Source organism: Cygnus atratus, chromosome 29 (genome assembly GCF_013377495.2).
Source record: "Cygnus atratus isolate AKBS03 ecotype Queensland, Australia chromosome 29, CAtr_DNAZoo_HiC_assembly, whole genome shotgun sequence".
Classification (NCBI taxonomy): Eukaryota; Metazoa; Chordata; class Aves; order Anseriformes; family Anatidae; genus Cygnus; species Cygnus atratus.
In genome coordinates this window covers 1,811,525-1,831,002 of record NC_066390.1, presented here as the reverse complement: position 1 = coordinate 1,831,002, position 19,478 = coordinate 1,811,525, and the positions used below count along the sequence as shown (strand labels likewise).

The 19,478-nt window shown below is 48.6% G+C and overlaps 2 protein-coding genes across 12 annotated transcripts in view; both read right to left on the bottom strand.

The window, feature by feature from the left end:
* Positions 1–18,368, bottom strand: part of DIP2B (disco interacting protein 2 homolog B) — a 68,572-nt gene extending 50,204 nt beyond the window's left edge. The window contains exons 1-3 of one of the 5 annotated variants that reach the window (XM_050716006.1): positions 18,101–18,183; positions 13,441–13,636; positions 12,743–13,332 (exon numbers count right to left, since the gene is read on the bottom strand). In XM_050716006.1, the coding sequence (XP_050571963.1) occupies positions 12,743–12,803 (61 nt within the window). In that variant the 5' untranslated portion in view covers positions 12,804–13,332; positions 13,441–13,636; positions 18,101–18,183. Of the gene's footprint in view, positions 1–12,742; positions 13,333–13,440; positions 13,637–18,100 lie in introns of all 5 variants that reach the window. The other 4 variants (XM_050716007.1, XM_035570337.2, XM_035570338.2 and 1 more) reach the window with 4 other exon arrangements.
* LOC118260228 (uncharacterized) lies at positions 815–9,860 on the bottom strand. 7 transcript variants are annotated; one of them, XM_035570340.2, is made up of 5 exons: positions 8,626–9,840; positions 7,983–8,527; positions 5,185–5,335; positions 2,491–2,612; positions 815–1,933 (listed from the first exon to the last, which is right to left on the bottom strand). In XM_035570340.2, the coding sequence occupies exons 2-5, from the start codon at positions 8,211–8,213 to the stop codon at positions 1,649–1,651; spliced, it is 789 nt and encodes a 262-aa protein (XP_035426233.1). In that variant the 5' UTR covers positions 8,214–8,527; positions 8,626–9,840; the 3' UTR covers positions 815–1,648. The 7 variants fall into 7 exon arrangements, 3 of the variants coding, with proteins under 3 accessions (XP_035426233.1, XP_050571966.1, XP_050571965.1); XM_050716009.1 differs by having other exon boundaries at positions 5,185–5,340; positions 8,204–8,527; positions 8,626–9,833; XR_004782202.2 differs by lacking the exon at positions 2,491–2,612 and having other exon boundaries at positions 8,626–9,860.
* Positions 18,369–19,478: the final 1,110 nt, after the last annotated feature.

Here is a 19,478-nt window from a genome sequence, read left to right as displayed (position 1 = left end):
TAAAAGCTGTTCCTGAGATCACATTTTCCAGCCAAACATTCACGTGAGCAAAATTCACAGGAGAAAATTTCTACCGTGTTGATTTCTCATTAGTGAGAAATAAAGCAGCAGATAGCAACGGAGTAATCACAACAAGTGACCCCAGAGCACCTCGCTGAGATCCGCAGCGAGCAGGGACCGGAGGCACTCGATAAAACAACAACCGGAGTGACACAAAGCTTTGGACAATCGCTGCTTTGTTCGCGCAATAATTAAAATCTCCCCAGCAGCCTAGAGAGCGAGGCTGAGCGAAACATCTCATCCGAACTCCTCCCTGGCCTACCTATGGCACGATTTTGGGAAAGCTGCTTTCGTACTGCGAATGACAAGAGAAAATCTGCTGACACTTCCCCCCTCTCGGGGTCAGCTCTTCTCCGTGCATGGCGTGAGCAGGGCAGAGAGCTCCCCGCGCGGGGGGACCTCCCTTCTGGGAAAGCAAAGCTCGCACCACGAGACAGCTTGAAAGCTAATAAACCTCGCTGAAGAACCGACTGGGCAGCTTCCAGCACCGCCGTCTCCGCGCCGGAGGCGTGCAAACCAGGGACCAGCCCTCGCACAGCACGGCCGACACTGGTAATATTAATGAGGCAGCCCCTAACGACACGCAGGAGCTGAATATCAATGAAAGAGGAAGCGTGTTGCACATCTGGCACCTGGCAGAGCACAACAGCAAGCGAGCACTGCTTTGCTGCCTAAGCAAACACCCAAACAGTCTCCGAACTGTTCCGTTTGATGCTGCTGCTGCCGCACTCTCTTCCCACGAAGGCCAGAGACATTTGATGCAGTAGAAATAAACTCACGGTGATTTATTTATAATAGCAAGGGAAGAAAAACAAACACGCTCGCCTAGGAATGAGACAGCTTTCTGCAGGTAAATTAAAAACTCCTGTTAGTAAATTCAGTATTAAAGAACCAAAAGCCAGCATTAGCTATAAACAAATTATTTTAAACAACAGATCGACTGACCCAGCAAACAGCAGCCAACTGGAAAGAAACATGAGCTGGTAAACAAAAAGGGGCTCTGCCAGAAGCCAGAATGCTGACTGCGTTTCCCCTGTATTGTTTGCATCTTGACTCACGAACACATTTCAGGAGGCTCAACGTGGGACTCGGCCATGGCTCCGAGGGCCGTCAGCTGAAAAGCATAAACTCCTCTGCAGGCCTAATCCAGAACTGCCTGAGCACGATGCAAACCCACCGGGAGCTTGTGTACCAAAGGCAGCTGCACGGTCCGAGTGGAAAAAAAGAAATTCAACCTCTAAGCTGGTTCCAAATGTTTCTCAGGACGAATTATCTGCTTTGCCGAAAGGCAGCCTACCTGAACCAGATCTGCTCTCACGTCCTGTGCTCTTCAGTTAATAAAATGGCTTGAAGTTGAAGGAGACAGAACTTTATTTCTAGTAACTGGTTGAAATGTCACGGCATGTACGTGCTACGGATAACGGATGTGCTGACAAGCTGCAATCTCTCCAAAATCAAATTTATCATGAAAACACTACGTAAAAAAAAAAAACAATGAAAACCCATTATACAAACTTCCAAAAGATGTACCAGCAGCGTAAATAAGCACGCTGCAGCCCTAACCGAGGGGAAGCCGAGCACCTCCTCGTCACCGAAGCACCCTCGCAGCACAGGGCTCGACGTGCGCACAGCCCGACTTCTGCCCCGAGCCCTGGCAGCCCAGGCGAGGTGAAGGGATCGGGCCGTGACGGATCACGCCGTGATGGATCACGCGACGGTGCTGCCCTGGAAGCTGCTGCTCCCCGCGCCACGCAGCTGGCTGCTGCTGCTTGCCCACGCTTTTCTCCACGGCGCGACGCCGCCGGCGGTCCCCACGGCACGGACAGGTATCGATCGCTTGGAGGTGACGAGCGTTTGCTTGGTGGGACTCTAGCTGGAGAAAGAGAAAAACTGCTGGATCTGTTTTATGGTTGTTTATGGCAAAGCTACTTACAGAACAGGATGAGCGGCTTAGGAGTTTTTTTTTCAATCATAAATCAAAATAAATAAAACCACATTCCATACTGCAAGTTAATCAGAACGCTCTCTCAAGTTGTCCTCACGTATACCACCACAGGGAAGAAAGCCTGACAAATCTGCTAAAAGCTTTAAAAAGCCTAAATTAAATATTAATATTCTGAAAATGATGAAGCCAGCACAAACACACAAGTCTTCTTACCACTCCAGTTCTGCATAGCCCAGAGCTGGAGATGAAAGATTTCTTGCAAACAGGGATGCTTTTTTTTTTTTTAAATTATTATTTTATTTAAAACACACTAGATGGTATTATGAATAAAACAGAAAAAAAAAAAGCTCTAGCTGTACAGGTTGGGAACTGCAAGCTGCCTGAAAAAGCAACAAACAGCAAAATGTATTCATAGTAAACTAGTAACAACAGTTAATTGTTGTAACGCCAGCTAATGAAAAGCAGAGCCAAAAGGCTATCAGTACCGGATTACAGTTACGTTCAGCGTGACGAGAAAAACTCGTGTCAAAGCTAAAATCAGAATCCTTCCCTTCAGAGTTCTGCTTCTGGTGATTATTCACATTCAGGACACTCACAAGCCAGGTACCTCGAGACAAGCACATTAAGAGAAACACACTCAACTTCATTTCAAAATGTTGCTGACTTCACCTTACTAACCTCAAGACAGAAATCTCCACAGAGAAGAAATCTTTTGGTAGCCCCACCGTAGAGTGGTTTGGGGTTGCTGGGTTTGGTGGTTTTGCAACCAGGTACTTTGTTGAGATGCTCCCTCATATCTTTCAGTTGCTTATCAGAGAAACATCTCCCATCCCCTCCAATTTAAGGATGCTTCGTTGGTCAGGTCTTAATAGCAACCTGGAATGACTTGCCAAAAGCTCCCAAAAGAATCTTCTAATTGAGAGATGACATCAATTACTTAATTTTAATGAGAGTGAGATCACATTTCAGTTTTTCATTCTGCAATAAATTTAATGCAAAGGTGACTGTGCAGTTTCTCTTAGCAGTGGCCAATTTGCCTCAGAGGTGCAAGAAGCATTAGATTAGTTTAAATAACGACCTAAGCTCTACTGCTTTATTTACCACTGGCATTTAATTCTAACAGCATTGGCCTGTTTTTATTATTATGCAATAAATGTGCAAGCCCTCCGAATTACTCATCTAAAACAGAAACCCAAAAGTGTGAACTCTCCAGTTCTCACAGGAAGAAACGGTGAAGTGTGAGCTACTTTCCTTCTAGGAATGGACAGAGTAAATAAGAATAGGCAACCCAAAAGTGTCCAGAAAACTATTTGTTTAACAGAAAACTGTAAGTTTAACAAAAGCATCACCTGAAAAAGCGAGCTAAGAATTTCCGAGGGTGTTAAGTTAGACTTATCCTACAGCTATCACATCGTGCCTGTTGAAAAAAACCTGATGGAAGCTGCAACTGCAGATGTTCAGCAAAGCTGTTGCTTCATCTCCACAGCATGACCTTGGCAAAGTTATCTGATGTCCATGGCCTAATTCCACCTCTCTTTCGGCTGGTGAAGAAGGCAGGGACTTTCCAGGCCTCTCCCTCTAACTGAGTAGCTGCAGGAGTCCTACCTCTTCTAAAACCTGGATGTTTTACAGAATACTGTGGTCTGCCCATCTGCGGATCATCCTCCCTGTGGCCTTGCTATCCATTCCAGTACCCACGCTCGCTGGTCTTGCTCCAGCATGATTCATTATCCCTCTCCGGCCTATTTTGCATCACTCTAAACGGCAGTTTACTTTCTCCTCGATCAGATGACCTTACGTCGATACGAGATCCTCCAGCGCCCCACGTTAATTTCACGTTCTCTTTCATTTTAGTATTTCTGCTATCGATGACAACATAAAAAGTACTTGTATGTTAACCATCTGTTACTACGCCTAATGGAGCCGTAATCACTACATATCAGCCATTTCAAAGAGCACTGTTTATAAAAGCAGTGTGTAAATGTAGTAATATTAATAGGAAGATGGTTGTATCTTGTTGATAAAGTATTATAGTCACGGCAGGCTTTGCTTTCAACTGCAAAACATAATGGCCTTTTTAATGGCAGTCTGAAGCACCACAGACAGTGCTCCACAATTTGGGGGAATGGGGGGAGCAGGAAGGGCTAAGGACATGCTGACAGCAATAATTTAAGACAAGATATTCTGCCAAGAGAGAGAAACTAGAGTCCAAATAGAAAGCTTGCAATTAAGCAAAAACTCTGAAAAAGGAGAAACGGAGACAACAGGCATCGGTTTGGACTGCTGCCCTCCAATTTGTTCGCTAAGACTTGTCTGCTGACTCCATATGTTTCATATAAGTAAAACTTGTGCCATGGTACGTAACAGTCTCTTAAGAGAAATTATGGTATCTGGGAAGCAAAGCAATCACTCCTCTTCGATATCCCTTGCGCAAGAGGATCGTTTCTTCTTAAGCATTTGGCACTCTAGAAGCACGAAGCAGTGCCGTACAAAAACCATAAACAAAATAAATTCCTTGGGGTAATCCAGCTCAGATCTCCTTCCGAACACAATGCTGACCTGCCTTTTCAGCCAACCTGGAGCGTCCATAAAAACATCTCGTAGTTGGATGTACCTCAGACACTGTTTGGGAAACTCTGGAGAGATGTTCTGCCTGACCCTACTTCTGCTGGAGGATGACACGACAACGCTTCTCCTGAAACCTGAAAGTCACGCTCAGGTCGCTAACACAGACACCACAAAGGCAGGATGTGCTCACCACCAGAGACAATCATCGCAGCTCTCCGAAGCATGATACCTGTATCAACTCTTCTGTGCACGGATACGATTGAATATTTCATGTTAAAAGCTTGAAGAGGAAGAAAAACCCAGCCCAGAAACGCAATGCAGAAGCCAACCTCTCATCTACAGCAGAGTACCTACGCAGTCGATTTGATGTGGCTGGCATAACAGCTACGAAGCGCTCCAAAACCTTCTTTTCACGCAGAAAACGGCGGAGCAGTGCAGATTTGAAAGTGGAAGTGTGTACATTTCTAATTCGCTTAGTTTCACCGGCTTAAAATTGAAGTTTATTTTGGGACTCGAGTTTTTCTCCTTTTTTTTTTTTTTCCTCCCAGCTCACAGCAAACCAAGAACGAGGACTCTACCGTAAGGACAAAGCAGCCGTCGGAGGCAGATACCTTTCCCAGAGCCAACGAGACATCTCCTTCCTTGCGACCAGCACGAAGTCACACGAAGGCTCTGTGCAGCTCGACTAGAGACGGGTTTTGCGAGCGTCCTCGTGCAGAAGATGCTGTCCTCATGGTTTAGTTTCACCAGATGGGTTAAGTGCTGCACTGACAGACCCACAGGATGAAAACTCAGAGAATTAAGCACAAGATCTTAGCATTCAAACAACAGCCAGGGTCTGAAGAGCTAATGTAGACTGACATGCAAAAGTGTGCAATCATTTCCATGCGGCTGCCTTCATCTTCTTTACATATGAGGCCAAGAAAGCCCCTGGGGCCGTACTAGTGCCTAAATGGGCGCAGGTTTCCTTTAGTCTCTAACAAAGGCTTTAAGCGATTGGCAGGCTGCCCTAGCCTAGCTGCCTTCTTCCTTTTCATATGTGCCTCCATCCCCAGATAACGCAGGGCGGCTTTGAATTTGCACCCTGCACAATCAGAGGTAAAGGATATCACAGGAAACCCAAGTCAGCTTTTCCCCTCCATGAGGTAACTCCCTGGAACAACAAGCAGAGTCCTTTTCATTTACGTATCTAACAGTATGTAACACTTGAAGAGCAGACAATATGTTCAAAGCTCATCCATCAACTGGTTTAGTGAGTTAAGAAGAGAGATGCTGTCTGCAATTGCTTGGGGCAGAATGTGCTGAAGGAGCAGAAATCTACCTTTCAACTGGGAATCCACGAAACAGCTTCAAACAGTCCCTTCAAAACATGGAAACAATCCCAACAACTGCTGGCTTACTTCAGCGTGACAATAACTCTTGGAGAGTTTTTGTCACATTTCACCCACAGAAAATTTGAGCTGTTCCTAAAGAGCTATTCTTGATCGCAGAATTACAGAAAAAAGGGCTCTGACATTGCCCAACTCTCTCCGCTTCACTACTTCCTTTCATTCTTCCTTTCTTGGACTGTTCCACAGGCTCTCCTCTCTCGATGTCAAATACCCAACAGCAATGCTGTTAATTTTTGAAGCCCGGCAGCTCCTCCGTCCAGCCCCCAGGACAGACCCAGAGCAGCTGGACCAGCACAACCGAGGGACTGTCACTATGCATGGCAAGAGCACCAGCAAGGAGCGAACGCTCTAAGCCGTGCTGCTGCCAGACCGCTCGTAACCTGCAGCCAAACTCAATTCTAACAGAAGACTATTTACTCCTTCCCCACTTCTCCACGCCAAGTCTTTCCTTTCATCCTTCTGCCCAAACACTTCTGTCTCTGCTGGAGGACGAGGGTGCCTGCAGTGCCGTGCAGCGTGTCCGTGTCCCTTTCGCACCATTTTATTGCTCACAGGAAGGTATTCTGGGATTTGAAACAAGAGAACATAAGCAGCAAGAACTTTCCTAGGAGAAAAGGCCAAGTTAGGGCATCTCGCATGCCATGGAGAACTCGACTGCCATCGTCTACCTTACGGCTTGTCCCACCCCCCCTTGTTGCTTTGCTGCATCCATTTCCATCTCTAGAACATGAAAAAAAAAGTGTCACCTTTGCTGTTCCATAAATAACCCCCCGAAGAGCTGTCAGGACATGAACCTTTCTTTCTGTTTGGCTTTCTCCACCAGGTTTACCACTAGAAATTACCTTTTCACTCCATGGAAATGCGCGGGCTGAGTATCATGAGCTGTCTCGCTGCAGCACTGATAAACTGAGAAAGATTACTGCAGGTAAGCGTGCGTAAGACAAATCTCTCCAATTCCTTCGAGTCAGAGGATCACATTTCATAGGCCACATACAAAGCCCAAAGGACAGCAGGCAGCACAAAAGAACAATGCGAAGCAAATGGTACATGTTTGGACAAGAACCAACAAACAAACCCTAACCTCTCTTAAAAAAAATGGAATTAAGGACAGCCACGCTTAACAGATAAGACTTCGGGTCTCCTTGAGGGAAGCTACAAGAGAATTAGGGTATGGGGTGGGAGGGAAGGGTCTTTTGTCTTTTGTTGTTGTTTTTTTTTTTAAACCTCTTCACTCAGATTTCTTAAAATTAGCTTATCCACAACGCAGGAGGGAAGGAGACAAGCTATTAGGTAATTACCCAGAAAGACACATGACAGTAATCACGATACATCAAATATGACTCTGCTAGATCAAAACGCCTTCCACGCCACGACCAGATACACCAGAAGTGTTTCACTAAAGCTCTATACAATGAATAACCTTTTGCTGCACAAAAGCCAAAGGGGAATTACATCTTCCTGTTCGCTCTTCTAGCCAGACTTTTTTTTTTTTTTTTTTAAAGGCCTACTGCAGAAAAAGAATTGCCCTGAAAGCCTTCCAAAGCAACCCCGACTCCAGGATTATGTATTTTCCTAATTTTGGGGAACTCCGAGAGCAAATTAACCACGCTCTAGCACAGGCATCTCCGTCTCTGGTCAAAATTCCTAAAACAACATTCTTAAGTACTTAACACTACTGCTGAGTAGCCCTACACGATTTTTACATGCTGCAATTTTAAAACAGGACTTAACAAGTAAAGTGTATCAAACAGAGGAATAACTAAACAGAACAGCAGTGTTTGTTCAGGGTTTCTAGGTGTGGCAGCAGCCAAGACATAATAGGATTATTTATATCTGACTCATTTGCTTTGTCTTCATCCACGATTCTCCCTACTTGGGACTCAGTAATTGACTTTTTTCTACACCACAGGACTTTTAAAATTCATCGCGTTTTCACGAGGGACTTGAGAATTTAAAGCAGAGAGGGGAAATTCCACAAATGCAGCCAGTTTCTATCCACGTGTTCAACCACAACCTACCGTCGCTGTCACGGCCAGGCCGCAGACTACCTGAACACGCAGCCGAGCATGGAAACTCTCAGCATCCTGCACAGGCACCTGGTTAGGGGTCACCGGGCTGCGTATTTCAAGCCTCCTCCTTTGCCAGGGCTCAGGCATCCTGCTGTACGGAGCCGAGGGCCAGAGGATCTCAGGTGTGCCTGGCCCAGGGACGCGGCCCTGAAGCAGAGCAAGGCGCTCACCTCCGCGCATCTCAGCTTCCCGTCTGCGAACTGAAAACACTTCCCCCTTTTCACTGGAGCAGCTTCCAATCTAGAATTGCGTAAGCATGGAGGTTTTCATTCCAGTTACAATAAGAATTGTTCACTTTTTTTTTTTTTTAATCCACAAGGGAACACTTCAAGTCTCTGCCCTAAGAATAAACACAGGTCTTGGTCTCAAAAAAAAAAAACAAAAAAAAAAAACCTCACGAGCACTTCGTGAGCTCTACTTTTAGCTAACACAATACAGGCTTCAGTCTGGTGGTCAGCATTTCCTTCAGGATGGCCTTAAAAGCTTCAGAAAAACTGTAAAAAAAAAATTGTAAATTTGGTTAACTACAAATGCTTGACTGGAAACAGGATGAAGTAAACAGTTCAATACTTTTTTAAAAAACGGAACATACATTCTTAAAAGCTGAATTAACTGCCCTGAGTTCACCGCAGTTCACAGCTTTAAACCGAGGTGCCTGTGCTCTGCACGGTGGAGAGGAGTAAGGTGCGAGAGGCGAGAGCATCTTGAGCCACTACTGCTGCCAAACACTGCGTTATGAGACCAGGGCTGCAAGGTGAGGACGCCCCAGGAGCACACGTGCTCTTCTCTAGCTTCCAGACACAGTAAGGAGTCTTCCGAAGCAAACCTCTGAGCAACTCCCTTCTCCTTTTGCACACACAACCGAGAGGTGGAGCCTTACAAGAAGCCCTACGTCCAGCCACCCAAATGCCAGCATTTGCTAGAACCACTCCTGCGGGACAAATAACAGTCTTTCCTTAATGCCAGGAATGGAAGACCTTTAATAGGCACTTTGCATTTCTGTTCACTTAAGGAAAGAAATGGACAGCACAGTTTAACGAGCTGCAGATCTGTTTCTCTCTCCAGCAGCACCAGTGAGGATCAAGGACCTTTTATCTCCGTTGGGATCACCTGACTCGGCTCTCCACCACTCGGTGAGTAAGCACAGACTGGAATTTGCCGTGTCACTTCCAGCTCCTCGGCGTAATTCTCCTTCTCCTCACCACAGTGACAGCGCAGGAATGTCAGCTGCTGTATTCGAGGCAAAACCGTGTTAGCCACGCGCCTCGGTTTCTTGACAGGAAGGCACGGAGTGACCTTTTCCAACCTTCTGTTGACTTTGCTCATGCCTCTTTCTAGAAATTAACCAGAAAACTTCAAAACCTCAGGTTTTCTTCTCCTCCTCAGGTTTCTTTTGGCCAGTCAGCTTATCTGCGTGATCGTTGCCACCAGAAGCACACACAGCTTCCAGCGGGTAATTACAGCGAAAGGCGATGATGAAGACATGACGAGTAGGCAAAGAAAACAGCCTTATCAGGACGTCCCTACCGACATACGTGCGTTCACCGCTGTTCTCAGCGAGGAAGTTGGAGTATTTCTAGCAAAGGTTCTTCCTATTGAGATGGCTCTTCATTTCAAAGACTGATCAGCACTCTAAATGAAAAGCTGACGCGTGAAGGTAGAGGTGAGACAGGCGACACAACGTCCTCACCTGGCTCTACTCTCGCTGGAACGGCGGCTGTGGAGCTACGTAACGAAGCCACACGTAGGGACAGGACCCGAAACCAAACCTGCCAACTCTCAGTCTCGTGCTTGATCTACACCTTTAGATCCCACCCTTCCAAATTACGGCCAAGCACAACTTACCTTGGCTGCCCGTCCTTGTCCTCCTGGGCACCCTGACCGCCCCCAGCAGCGCGGCTCGACGCCCTCCGCTCAGCCGCCGGCTGTCCCGGGGCCAACCACAAAAATCCATCACACACAAGATGATCAGGGGAAAAATACTTCTTCTTGGCTTCCCTTAACGACATTCAGCAGCTACGAAGGAGGAGCTGAAGTACCACATGATCGATCAATTCCCAGCAGAACTGGGCTTTGTCTGCGCTGGTGGCTGTGGTGACACCGGTGCCTTCCCTCTGCGCCGGGAGCTGTCAGGGGAGGCAGGCAGAAAGCACAACCAACACTTCTTTTTTGCTTCCCTCCAGCGAGTTACCTACGCTGCTCTCAGAGAAATTTATCGTAAACTCGCATTAGAGGAACACAAGGGTTACTAAACGACGTTTTCTTAATGCAGAACGAGTGCATGTACTTCCAGGTCATAGCTAAATCCTCCTCTTTGCAATTTACACTTTATTTCCAACAACAGGACAGTTTTGTTCCCCAAATCCTTTAGGACCAAGGTACAGGAACATCCCTGTTAACACCACAAGACAGGAAAAATATCCCAAACAATCCTTTTCCATTGCTGCACTTTAGACCTGCTGTTTGACATTAGTCCTGCTCCCAGAGGCAAAATGGGAGCGCTTTATCCACTAAGTCGAGCAGCTCCCACGGCTATAGCCATCCGAAATGGAATGCATTATTCCTGCATTAAAACATATGTTTTTGAAGGCAGCTAGCCATCCGGCTGTTCTGCGAGAGATTACAGAAGACCTAATTTTATCAGGCTGGGATACAATTCTCTTGGTTATTTTTGCTCCCTAGGGACACGGAGCTGGTGAAAGCAGGTTGCCTGACTGCTGGGGAACAATTCCGAGAGGCTCAGTTGCTGATCACCGAGGCAGTAACTCACATCCCGGGTTCCCAAAATACTGCAGTGCATGCCCTGCAGGCTCTGCGGGCTCCCACCCCCATGGAATTCAAAGTCCAGACAGACCCAGTTGGTATCAGCAATCCTCAAGTCAATAAGGGATAGAAAAAGTTTACACTGGGAGAGAAATTCTAAAACTTTAAGCTTTTTTTTTTTTTTAAATCCTACTCAGCTGAAGTTACGCTAAACAAAACAAGGTGTTTGCTCACTAGAGCAGAAAGGACAAGTTCAGTCACTAATACATCAACTATCTTTGGTATAAATACAACCTCTGCTGCCTGCGTGTACTCCAAGTTGTGTTTCAGACCCTCTCCGATTTGAAGCTGGAAAAAAAAATGCAAGCAGATAGAAATAGGCATCTTACTCAAAAAAATACCCAGGCAAGAGTGAAAACACAGCGCTGGCAAACATTACTCAGAATGAGAAATACAGGTGTGAGGCTTTTCCCAAGACTTGTCATCGAAATGTAATGGGAAAATTTGTGTAGCAGATGGAATGCTGCTGCCTGCAGAGCATCCGTTAGCTATAAATCACTGTTTCCCTCACACATGGTGCAAATTTAAGAATCTTCCATTCTAATTAATAGAACGAGACATCCTGGCCTGATGACTCTTCCCTGATTTCATAAGCTCCACGAAAAATTTGGGATTGAATCAACCTTCACAGAAGAATGCTTCAGCTCCTCAACCCTACCAGCTCCAAAATGCGGTCGAACAGCTCACTGCGATTCAGGAAATGCTTTTTATAACTTTCAGGCATGCAGTTTAAAGAAACCCATTTTAAGAAATTATCTGAACATTAGATTTGAAACAAATCAAAACAGGAAACTATTCAGCTTCTGCTTGCACCTCTGGGATGTCTCACCATTAGTTCACTCTTTGGCTTCTGAAACGTGCCACTGAATAAACACGATAAACCCCATGAATAGAAAGCTTCATGACAAAAACTAATCAGAGGGGACCAGGAAGGAACCCATCACCCTTTCTGACACGTTACCAATGAACCAGAAGCATGAGGGGTCCTCTGCATGCCTGCTTTTCCACGGAGCTCCGAGTACTTTGTAGCTCGATGCACGTTTGGAAGACCAGCCCTCCGGCTCCACGCAGCTCTGCTACCGCCCAGCCCACTTCCCACTTAATATTTCATGGCACGGAATTTAAAATAGAAAACTGGAGATGGGATATCTAGGACAGCACAACAGGAACGCCAGAGGAGGCTTTTCTGCAGACGCGTCAGGCCGGCAGGCCCGATCGACGCTTCCTGAGCACCCAGCTCAAAGCGCAGATGCCACCCCGACGAGAAGCAGCAAGAAGCGCGAAGCCCCACGAGGAATCATCGCTACCAGATGTCCCCTCCGCCCAGCTGAGGGAAACTGGTCCCAACTCCAGCAGGGCTTCGGAGAAGCAGTCGGGGAGGAGGCGGAGGAGTGCCTTTAAAGCCTCTAATTTCCTCCTCTCCCCAAGGCAAAGGGTCAGGGCTGCAGCTTTTAAAAATAGCCCCGAACCTGCTCCTCGTTTCCTAAGGATAGGAGGGACAACACAAACACACGCACATTCTTTGCCTCTCCTGGCTATTCTTTGCTATCCCAACCTGGATGCTCCAAAAAGCTTCCTTGTACAGTAAAACCTACTCCCAGGCACAGTCTAGGCAAAATATTTCTCCCAATTTTTGCGTTTAACTCTCCCCAAACCATCAATCATCTTTACCACCCTGCCTTGCCCACCGGCCCGGCATAAATTTGCGATACTCCGGTGGACCTCCTGCTGGAGGCACCGGTGACAGATTTGTTACTCCGCTCCTCTGCCGACCGTGACTCGAGCTGCATTTCCTTTTCCTGCAAGACAGCCATTGCAAGGAACCCACGTGCTACCACGCTCGCACCACTTCTTCCTGAGTTGTAAAGCTTAAGAAAATACAATACCATTAAAAGTGAAGGCTCTTATCAGGATCTTCGGAAAGCCAAGCAAGGCAGGGACGATCATCTCCGAATTTGCGTAAACAACTCTCTGTGACGTGCTCCAAAAAGATTTTTATGCATTTCAAAGCACTGCCTCGGAACTGTACCTTTGTTGGCTGCACACAGAAAGGCTCCGTCAAAGCCCTGCACAGATTTCTCAGCAGATTTGGTACCCATCAGCTGTCAGTCCTGCAGGTAAATTAAGGAAGCAACATAAAAGCTTTCCCATTCCTCGTTTTGCCTAATGCAAGACTTGTGGGTACGATGCTGCATAAATGCACAAAAACCACCTGTAGGTCCTGCTAGCTGCAAGACAATCAGATCTGACTCGCCTGCGCTCACGAGCTCTGCAACCTTTTCCCTGCCGTAGCCAGTTTCCCTCTGAACAGCAGGGAGGAAAGCGAAGTGAAACCTTTCTGCCCACTCAGCGAAATCCACGTAAGCAGACCTTACTCGGACAGTTGCTTCTTCTGACTCTTCTCTAAACCTATTTAAGTGCTGTGCTTCAGCTGCTGAGTGTGCGAGAAAAGATCCTCTCCTGCTTTGGTAGGTGCCTGGCAGTCAAAGAATGAAAACCGACAAGCGCAATTTTGGGGAGAACAGAAAAATACCACGATTCCGTAGGAATTTTTCAAGCCAAACAAAATAAAGCCTCTACCCACTTGCTTGAGTCAACATGTTTTCTTCCAGTAAGGTTCTCTCCTATTTGGCTGGCCTTCAGACCTGGGTTTCAACTGTTTTGCTGATACTACTTTTTCCACGCATGCCACCATCCTTGCTCTTTCTTCTGCTGCTGAAAAACCTCACGCGAAGCTTTCCTCTGCAGCCGGCCTCGATTCTTCGGTAAGAGACAATCAGCTTTAAAAGGAACAAACACAGGTGCACGAAGCCATTCACAGAAACACCCACACAAGATCACAAACCAGACAGCCAAATGTATGTTTAACTAGAAAAGTAAACAGAAACCAGCTCCTTCTGTACATGAGGCAAGAGCAGGGCTATGATAACGCTGTCACACAACCCAGAAAGGACAAATCGTGTTCCGAGCCCGGCCTGCTATCAGAGGAATTCCTCGTTATTACTAGGTGGAGTTTCCCCCTCCCCTTACCTCATACTCTCATAGATGGCACAAGCTGAAGTTCACGCCGCTCACATCCCTTTACTAGGTAAAAACCAGGGCAGGAACCACAGTCAAAGGAAACCCAGCAGCCAAGTAAGCTCTTTATGCGAGGACTTACCCGCTCGGAGACAAGCTGGCCCATGCAGCACGGCCTGGGAGACAGCTCCCCGAGCAGAACGGCAAACCCCAGCCCCGCTGTGCCAGGACAAACAGCCCGAGTCCCACAGCGTGCCCTGCGTAAGGCAAATCTACTGAACACGCTTAAAGCCGCTTGAACCTGGCCATGCCAGGGTCTCTTAGCTCGAGGAACCGAAGCGTGATGAGGTTAACGGGAGGGGAGCTGCCGGAGAGTTCCCCCAAAGCATCAGAGCGCCTGGATGTCCCCAGGCGGGGTGCTGGGGTGCTCTGTGCTGGCCTTTTAGCCTGGCCACGGGAGGAATTGAGACCTTTTCCGTGCCCTGCGAGCACACCAGCAGGCGCTGGGGGCCTTGTAAGAAACAGCACGGTGTAGAGGATTCAAAGTCACCTTCACACACAGCTGCAGCACCACCCCAAAGGTGTAAAGCCGAGCTCCTGCGCTTACAGAAACACGAGACCTCTCATTTTTCTGACCCCCAGCCGACGGTGGGGGTAAAGCCTTCAAAGTTCGCATCCCCGGCACCTTTACTCATTAAGCAGCAGCAGATGCAAATACAAAGCCAGCCCTTCCCATCATTACCGATGCAGAACGTGGGCGTTACTGACAGATGAAAAAAGCACTGAAAAGAAAAAAAAAATAACCCTAGAGTGAGAAAAGAAGGAAAACATGAGTAATCAGTAGGTTCCAGGTTCCACACAGTTCCATGACTTAATTCATCGCTTGTGTACGGTTATTGTTATTCATCCTAATTAGAGGCAACGACACCGGTCCCTTCTGTAAAGAAGGGAGATGTGTCCATAAAACGCTCTGTTTAAGGTTTGGAGATGAAGTACTTCACATTAATGGAAGACAACTGAACCCTTATCTAAACTCTTAGAGTAATAAAGGAGTTAGACTCAAATCAATCACCGAGGCCAAATAAAGGCTCACAATGAAAGACTCGAAATAAAAAGACAATTTCTCCTACTGAAACAAGAAGGACTGCTTCCTGAAGCACAGTCCCCTGTTTTCCTGAGACGTTTTAAGCGTACTCAGGGATGGGGCTCCTGTTACTTCCACGCTGACCGCACGGCTCCGCGAGGAGTAGCCCTGGGATGGCAGAGGTGTAATTAGCCCTGTTGTTCCGTCCGCGTAGATTGCTCCTGAAGAAAGTCTCACGGCTCATCACTGCAAACTATGATTTCTATTTTAAGCATACATTAAATTAATCCTTCTGTTCCACTTTGCATCCTGCTTGCTGACACGGCACCTCGAACGAGCGTAATGCCAGATATGATTTTAATACAGTCTTTCCCCCATATTGTTATAAATTCCGTAAACCAGGAAAGTTCAGGGGAACGCACAGGCAACTTGTTCGCGCTCCCAGCCCGCATCCGAAGCCACAGCTCCGCCACCAGTCTGCCCAGTGCTCCCCACCGTGGGATCCCACCGAAGGCAGAGCGCTCTCCCATCTCCCCGTCCGTGCTGCCAGGAGTCCCAGCCTACTTTGTGAGCCCACTGCAGGTGCAAGTCCTGCCCCAAAAGGGGATGTTCTTCCTCAGAAAGCCCCCAGAAACGTCTACACACCGAACGAGAGGCAAGCCTGGGGACAACCAAAGCTGCAACAAGGCGGGGGGGAAGGACGAAGCATCCTTATCTGAGCAGGAACGAATCAGTCAAACACAAAGCACGACTGCCGCTTGAATAAAATGCTTCTATTCAATATTGTTTACCATCAACAGATCCGTAGTTATACTCGGCTGAACAATGCACGCATACACCTTAAAATCTTTAAGCTTAACTCTCAAAGTAGGGCGTATTTTTCAAGAACCATACAATGACATTACCTCACTGACTCACCCCGCTCCTTACAGGGCAGACCTCAGCTATCTCAGCAGCCAGATACCATGAAGAATGTTTCCAAGCAGCTTGGGGCCACAGTCACACAAAATTCTTTGTACTCGAGGCATTTTGATAAAAAAAAAAAAAAAAAGTGAGCTGCGCCAACAAATCCGTAACATGCATATTAAAGAATCGGGGTACTCAATCCATAAAGTGGTAGTGGATTTAATATCCACAGAGTTACTTACATAACGTAGGAAACTTCACTGTAAAAGCAGGGAAGTTTCAGCTATTAGAAGCTTTTTAAAGATTAGCATGATGTCATAGCCAGACATTCTAGCAGAAGGATTTAGGAAAAAAAAGTTTGCAGGGTCAGGCTACAATGGTCTCTCAGTATCACATGAAACAAGTTTCAGAACATACAAGCAAAAGCTTAAGAACATTCATCAAACTCTTCTTCTTCACAAAAGCATTGCTTCATATTGTATTTTGAGTGACCTAAGAGGATGTTCTTCAATTCTTTGTTATCACGGAGCACCCAAAACCAAACACCAGATAGAGTTATCACTTTAGTTAAATGTTTACAGAAAGCATATCTGAAAAACGTTTGACAAAAAAGCCACCACCAAACAGCGAGCATTGGACGTTTAACTACAAACAGCTTGCGTTCAGAAAGCTCTACCACCGCCTTTTTGAAAAGGCTGAGCACTGGACACCAAGGTGTGCAGCTCAGGGAATGAATTCCTCATCTTCAAAACTTCAGGGCTCCTTTGCACGCTGCACGTTCTGGGACAAAGTGACAGAGCAAAGACCGGTGTCGCCGCAGCCTGATTTTTCATGAATTTCCATGCTAAGGGAGATGACTGCGACCACGGCGCCGATGACGCTCAGCGCCCTGCTGGAGCGAGGGCATTTGAAGATGGGCGACACGGAGCTACCTGCTCGGCAGCCTCCAGCCTCGTCCCTCACCCCACGGCTCCGCGGGGGATTTTATGACAAAGCTGCACGGAGAGCGGCGGTTTAGGCACCAGGAAACAAAGACGTACCCGTGCAAAACGGGAAACAAATTCGCTGGGTTTTGTTCTCGGCAAAAAGCGCGAGCTCTCGTCCTGATTACGGCTGGGCAAAAGAACTCAGGGAGCGAAGAAACAGCTGGTTGTGCCTCCGTCGTTCACCCTCAGCTCCTCCGAGCCCCCGCCCCAGGACCCCAGGCCCATCGCCCCGCAGGGCATCGCCTCTGCCAGGACACGGTGGGGGGGGGGGCGGGTTGGGTTGGGTGGCCCCAAATGACACCCGCAGGCAAAGCCCTTCCTTGCCCGGCTCCCCACAGTGGGCACGGGGCCCCCCGACACGGCCCGGGCCTCCCTCGTCAGCCTCCGCTCCGCACACTGGGCACAATCCCGACCTCCGCAACCACAGGGCCTCCGGCACACAACCACGCGCCCGGCTCCTCCATAAGGAGATTTCCCCCACCCCCGGAGGCTGCCCCCACACTGGGAGACCCCCCCAAGCCTCCTTCACACCAAGAACCCCCCCTTACGCCCCCCAAAAAAACACATAGACCCCCCCATCACACCGAGGACCCCCCCCACACGCACATGAAGTACCCCCTCGGAGCTTCCCTCACACCAAGAGCCTCCCCAAAACACACCCAGAACCCCCCTCATCGTACCAAGAACTCCCCCCACAGCCCCAAAACACACGCAGGGACCCCCTCATCGCACCGAGAACCCCCCTAAAACACACACTGAGATCCCCCCCACCACACCGACCCCCCCCCCCCAAAAACAAAGAGATGCCCCCCATCACACGGAGGACCCCATAACCCACATAGGGATGCCCCCATCTCACCAAAAACCCACACACAGCCCCAAAACACGCACAGAACCCCCCCCCCTTCACACCGAGACCCCCCCTTCACACACAGAACCCCTCTGAAACACACACGGAGACCCCCCAATCGCACCAAGGACCCCCCCCACACCCTCAAAACACCCACAGCGGCTCCCGCAATCACACGGAGGACCCCCCCCAAACACAAAGACCCCCCCCCCCCTTTCACACCGAGGACTCCCCAAAACACACAGAGAGACCCCCCCCTTCACACCAAAAACCCCTCGAATCACACACACGGACCCCGCTCCACACCGAGGACCCCCCCCAGGGACCCCCCCCACCCCATCCCGTGCCCCTAACCCCACAGAAGCCCCCCCGACCCCCCCACCCCACAGCCGCCCCGCACCTTCCGACAGCTCCAGCTCCAGCTCCGCCAGCTGCTCGCGGACCTCGCGGGGCAGCGAGGAGACGCCCGCGGCCGCCGGCTCGGCCATGGCGAGAAGAAGGGGACGGGGAAGGGAAGGGGGGAAAAGGGGGGAAAAGGGGAAAGGGACCCCCGGCAGGCCCGGCCGCCAAGCTCGGTGCGGCTCCGGCTCAGCGCCGGGGGCTCCGGGTCGCGGGCGCGGCGGGAGCGGCCGCCACCTCCGCCATGCTGAGCCCCAGCGCCGCCTTCGCGTCACGGGGCGGGACGGGGCGGGAAGGAAAGGACGGAGCGGCCGCCAAACCTCGCTGCCGCCGCGCCCCCCGGCGGCACGGCACGGCCCGGCACGGCCCGGCACGGTCCCCTCAGCCCCCCCGAGTCCTCTCGGCCCCGGTTCCGAGCCCAAAAACAGCCGCGACACCGCTCCCCCCCCCAACCCCCACGCCCGCCGCCGCCCTCCAGCCCCTGAGGGATGCGTGAAGATGGAGCGGGCGCTGCCGGCCCCACGCAGCGCTATGGGGGGAGCGGGGGGGGGGGTGGGAGGAAAATTTACCTCAGAAAGATGCGGTTTGGGGTAGGGTGAGGGGAAACTGGGTCAGGGTGAGGGAAAACGCGGCTCAGGGTGAGGGGAAGCCTGGCCCAGGGCCCGACCTTCGTCCCTTATAGGGGGCAAGGGTGGAGGGGGAGTGAAGTAAAGGTGAGGGTAGCAGGTATTTCATGAAATAAAGGCAAGTAAAAGAGAACGCGTTCAGCATCACAACATGACACAGGCCAGCAAGAGCTTGGGGCTTTGGTGTTTTTGTTTTGTGGGGTGTTTTTTTTTTTTTTTTTAAATCAGCTTTATTTTTCTAACTGTTATTTCAATTTCCCATAGCACCTTGGCAATGTCAAAAACAAATACAAATACATGTATTATCATTTTAACATTTAAAGCATGAACCTACTTTACACAAATTTTGTTTTGGACAGGTTTGACAACAGGAATATATACCAGAACAGACAAAGTATAGAAGCCAGATAGGTTGCTTTTTTCTCCTTTCACTGAAGCCCTACCACTTTGAAGAGAGATAATAAATGCCAAGGGGAAGTTGGATTCATCGGGGAGGAACAAGATATCTGTCATAACTTGAGCTCAATATATTATCTGAATATTTTGTATTCTATAAAAATTAGAACAAAAACCATTTATGCACAGTCTGTTTATATTTGAAGTTGCATTTCTGGAAACTGTATCCATAACTGAAGCTCCATAAAAATAAACCTCTGGTTCTTAAATATAAAATTTTAAAGTTGTTACAGGTTAGTTTGCAGATGGATTTTTTCAGAAATAAGTTGCTTTAACTCCATTTCAAGTCCTCCCAAC

Excerpts from the sequence above, each read along its gene's own strand:
- LOC118260228 (XM_050716008.1), bottom strand. The coding sequence starts at position 8,213 with ATGCGCGGAGGTGAGCGCCTTGCTCTGCTTCAGGGCCGCGTCCCTGGG. Across the intron at positions 5,336-7,982 it reads GCCTGGCCGTGACAGCGACG|CACTTAACCCATCTGGTGAA; the intron begins GTAGGTTGTGGT and ends CTGTCAGTGCAG. Across the intron at positions 1,934-2,490 it reads CTGAACGTAACTGTAATCCG|CTAGAGTCCCACCAAGCAAA; the intron begins GTACTGATAGCC and ends CTCTTTCTCCAG.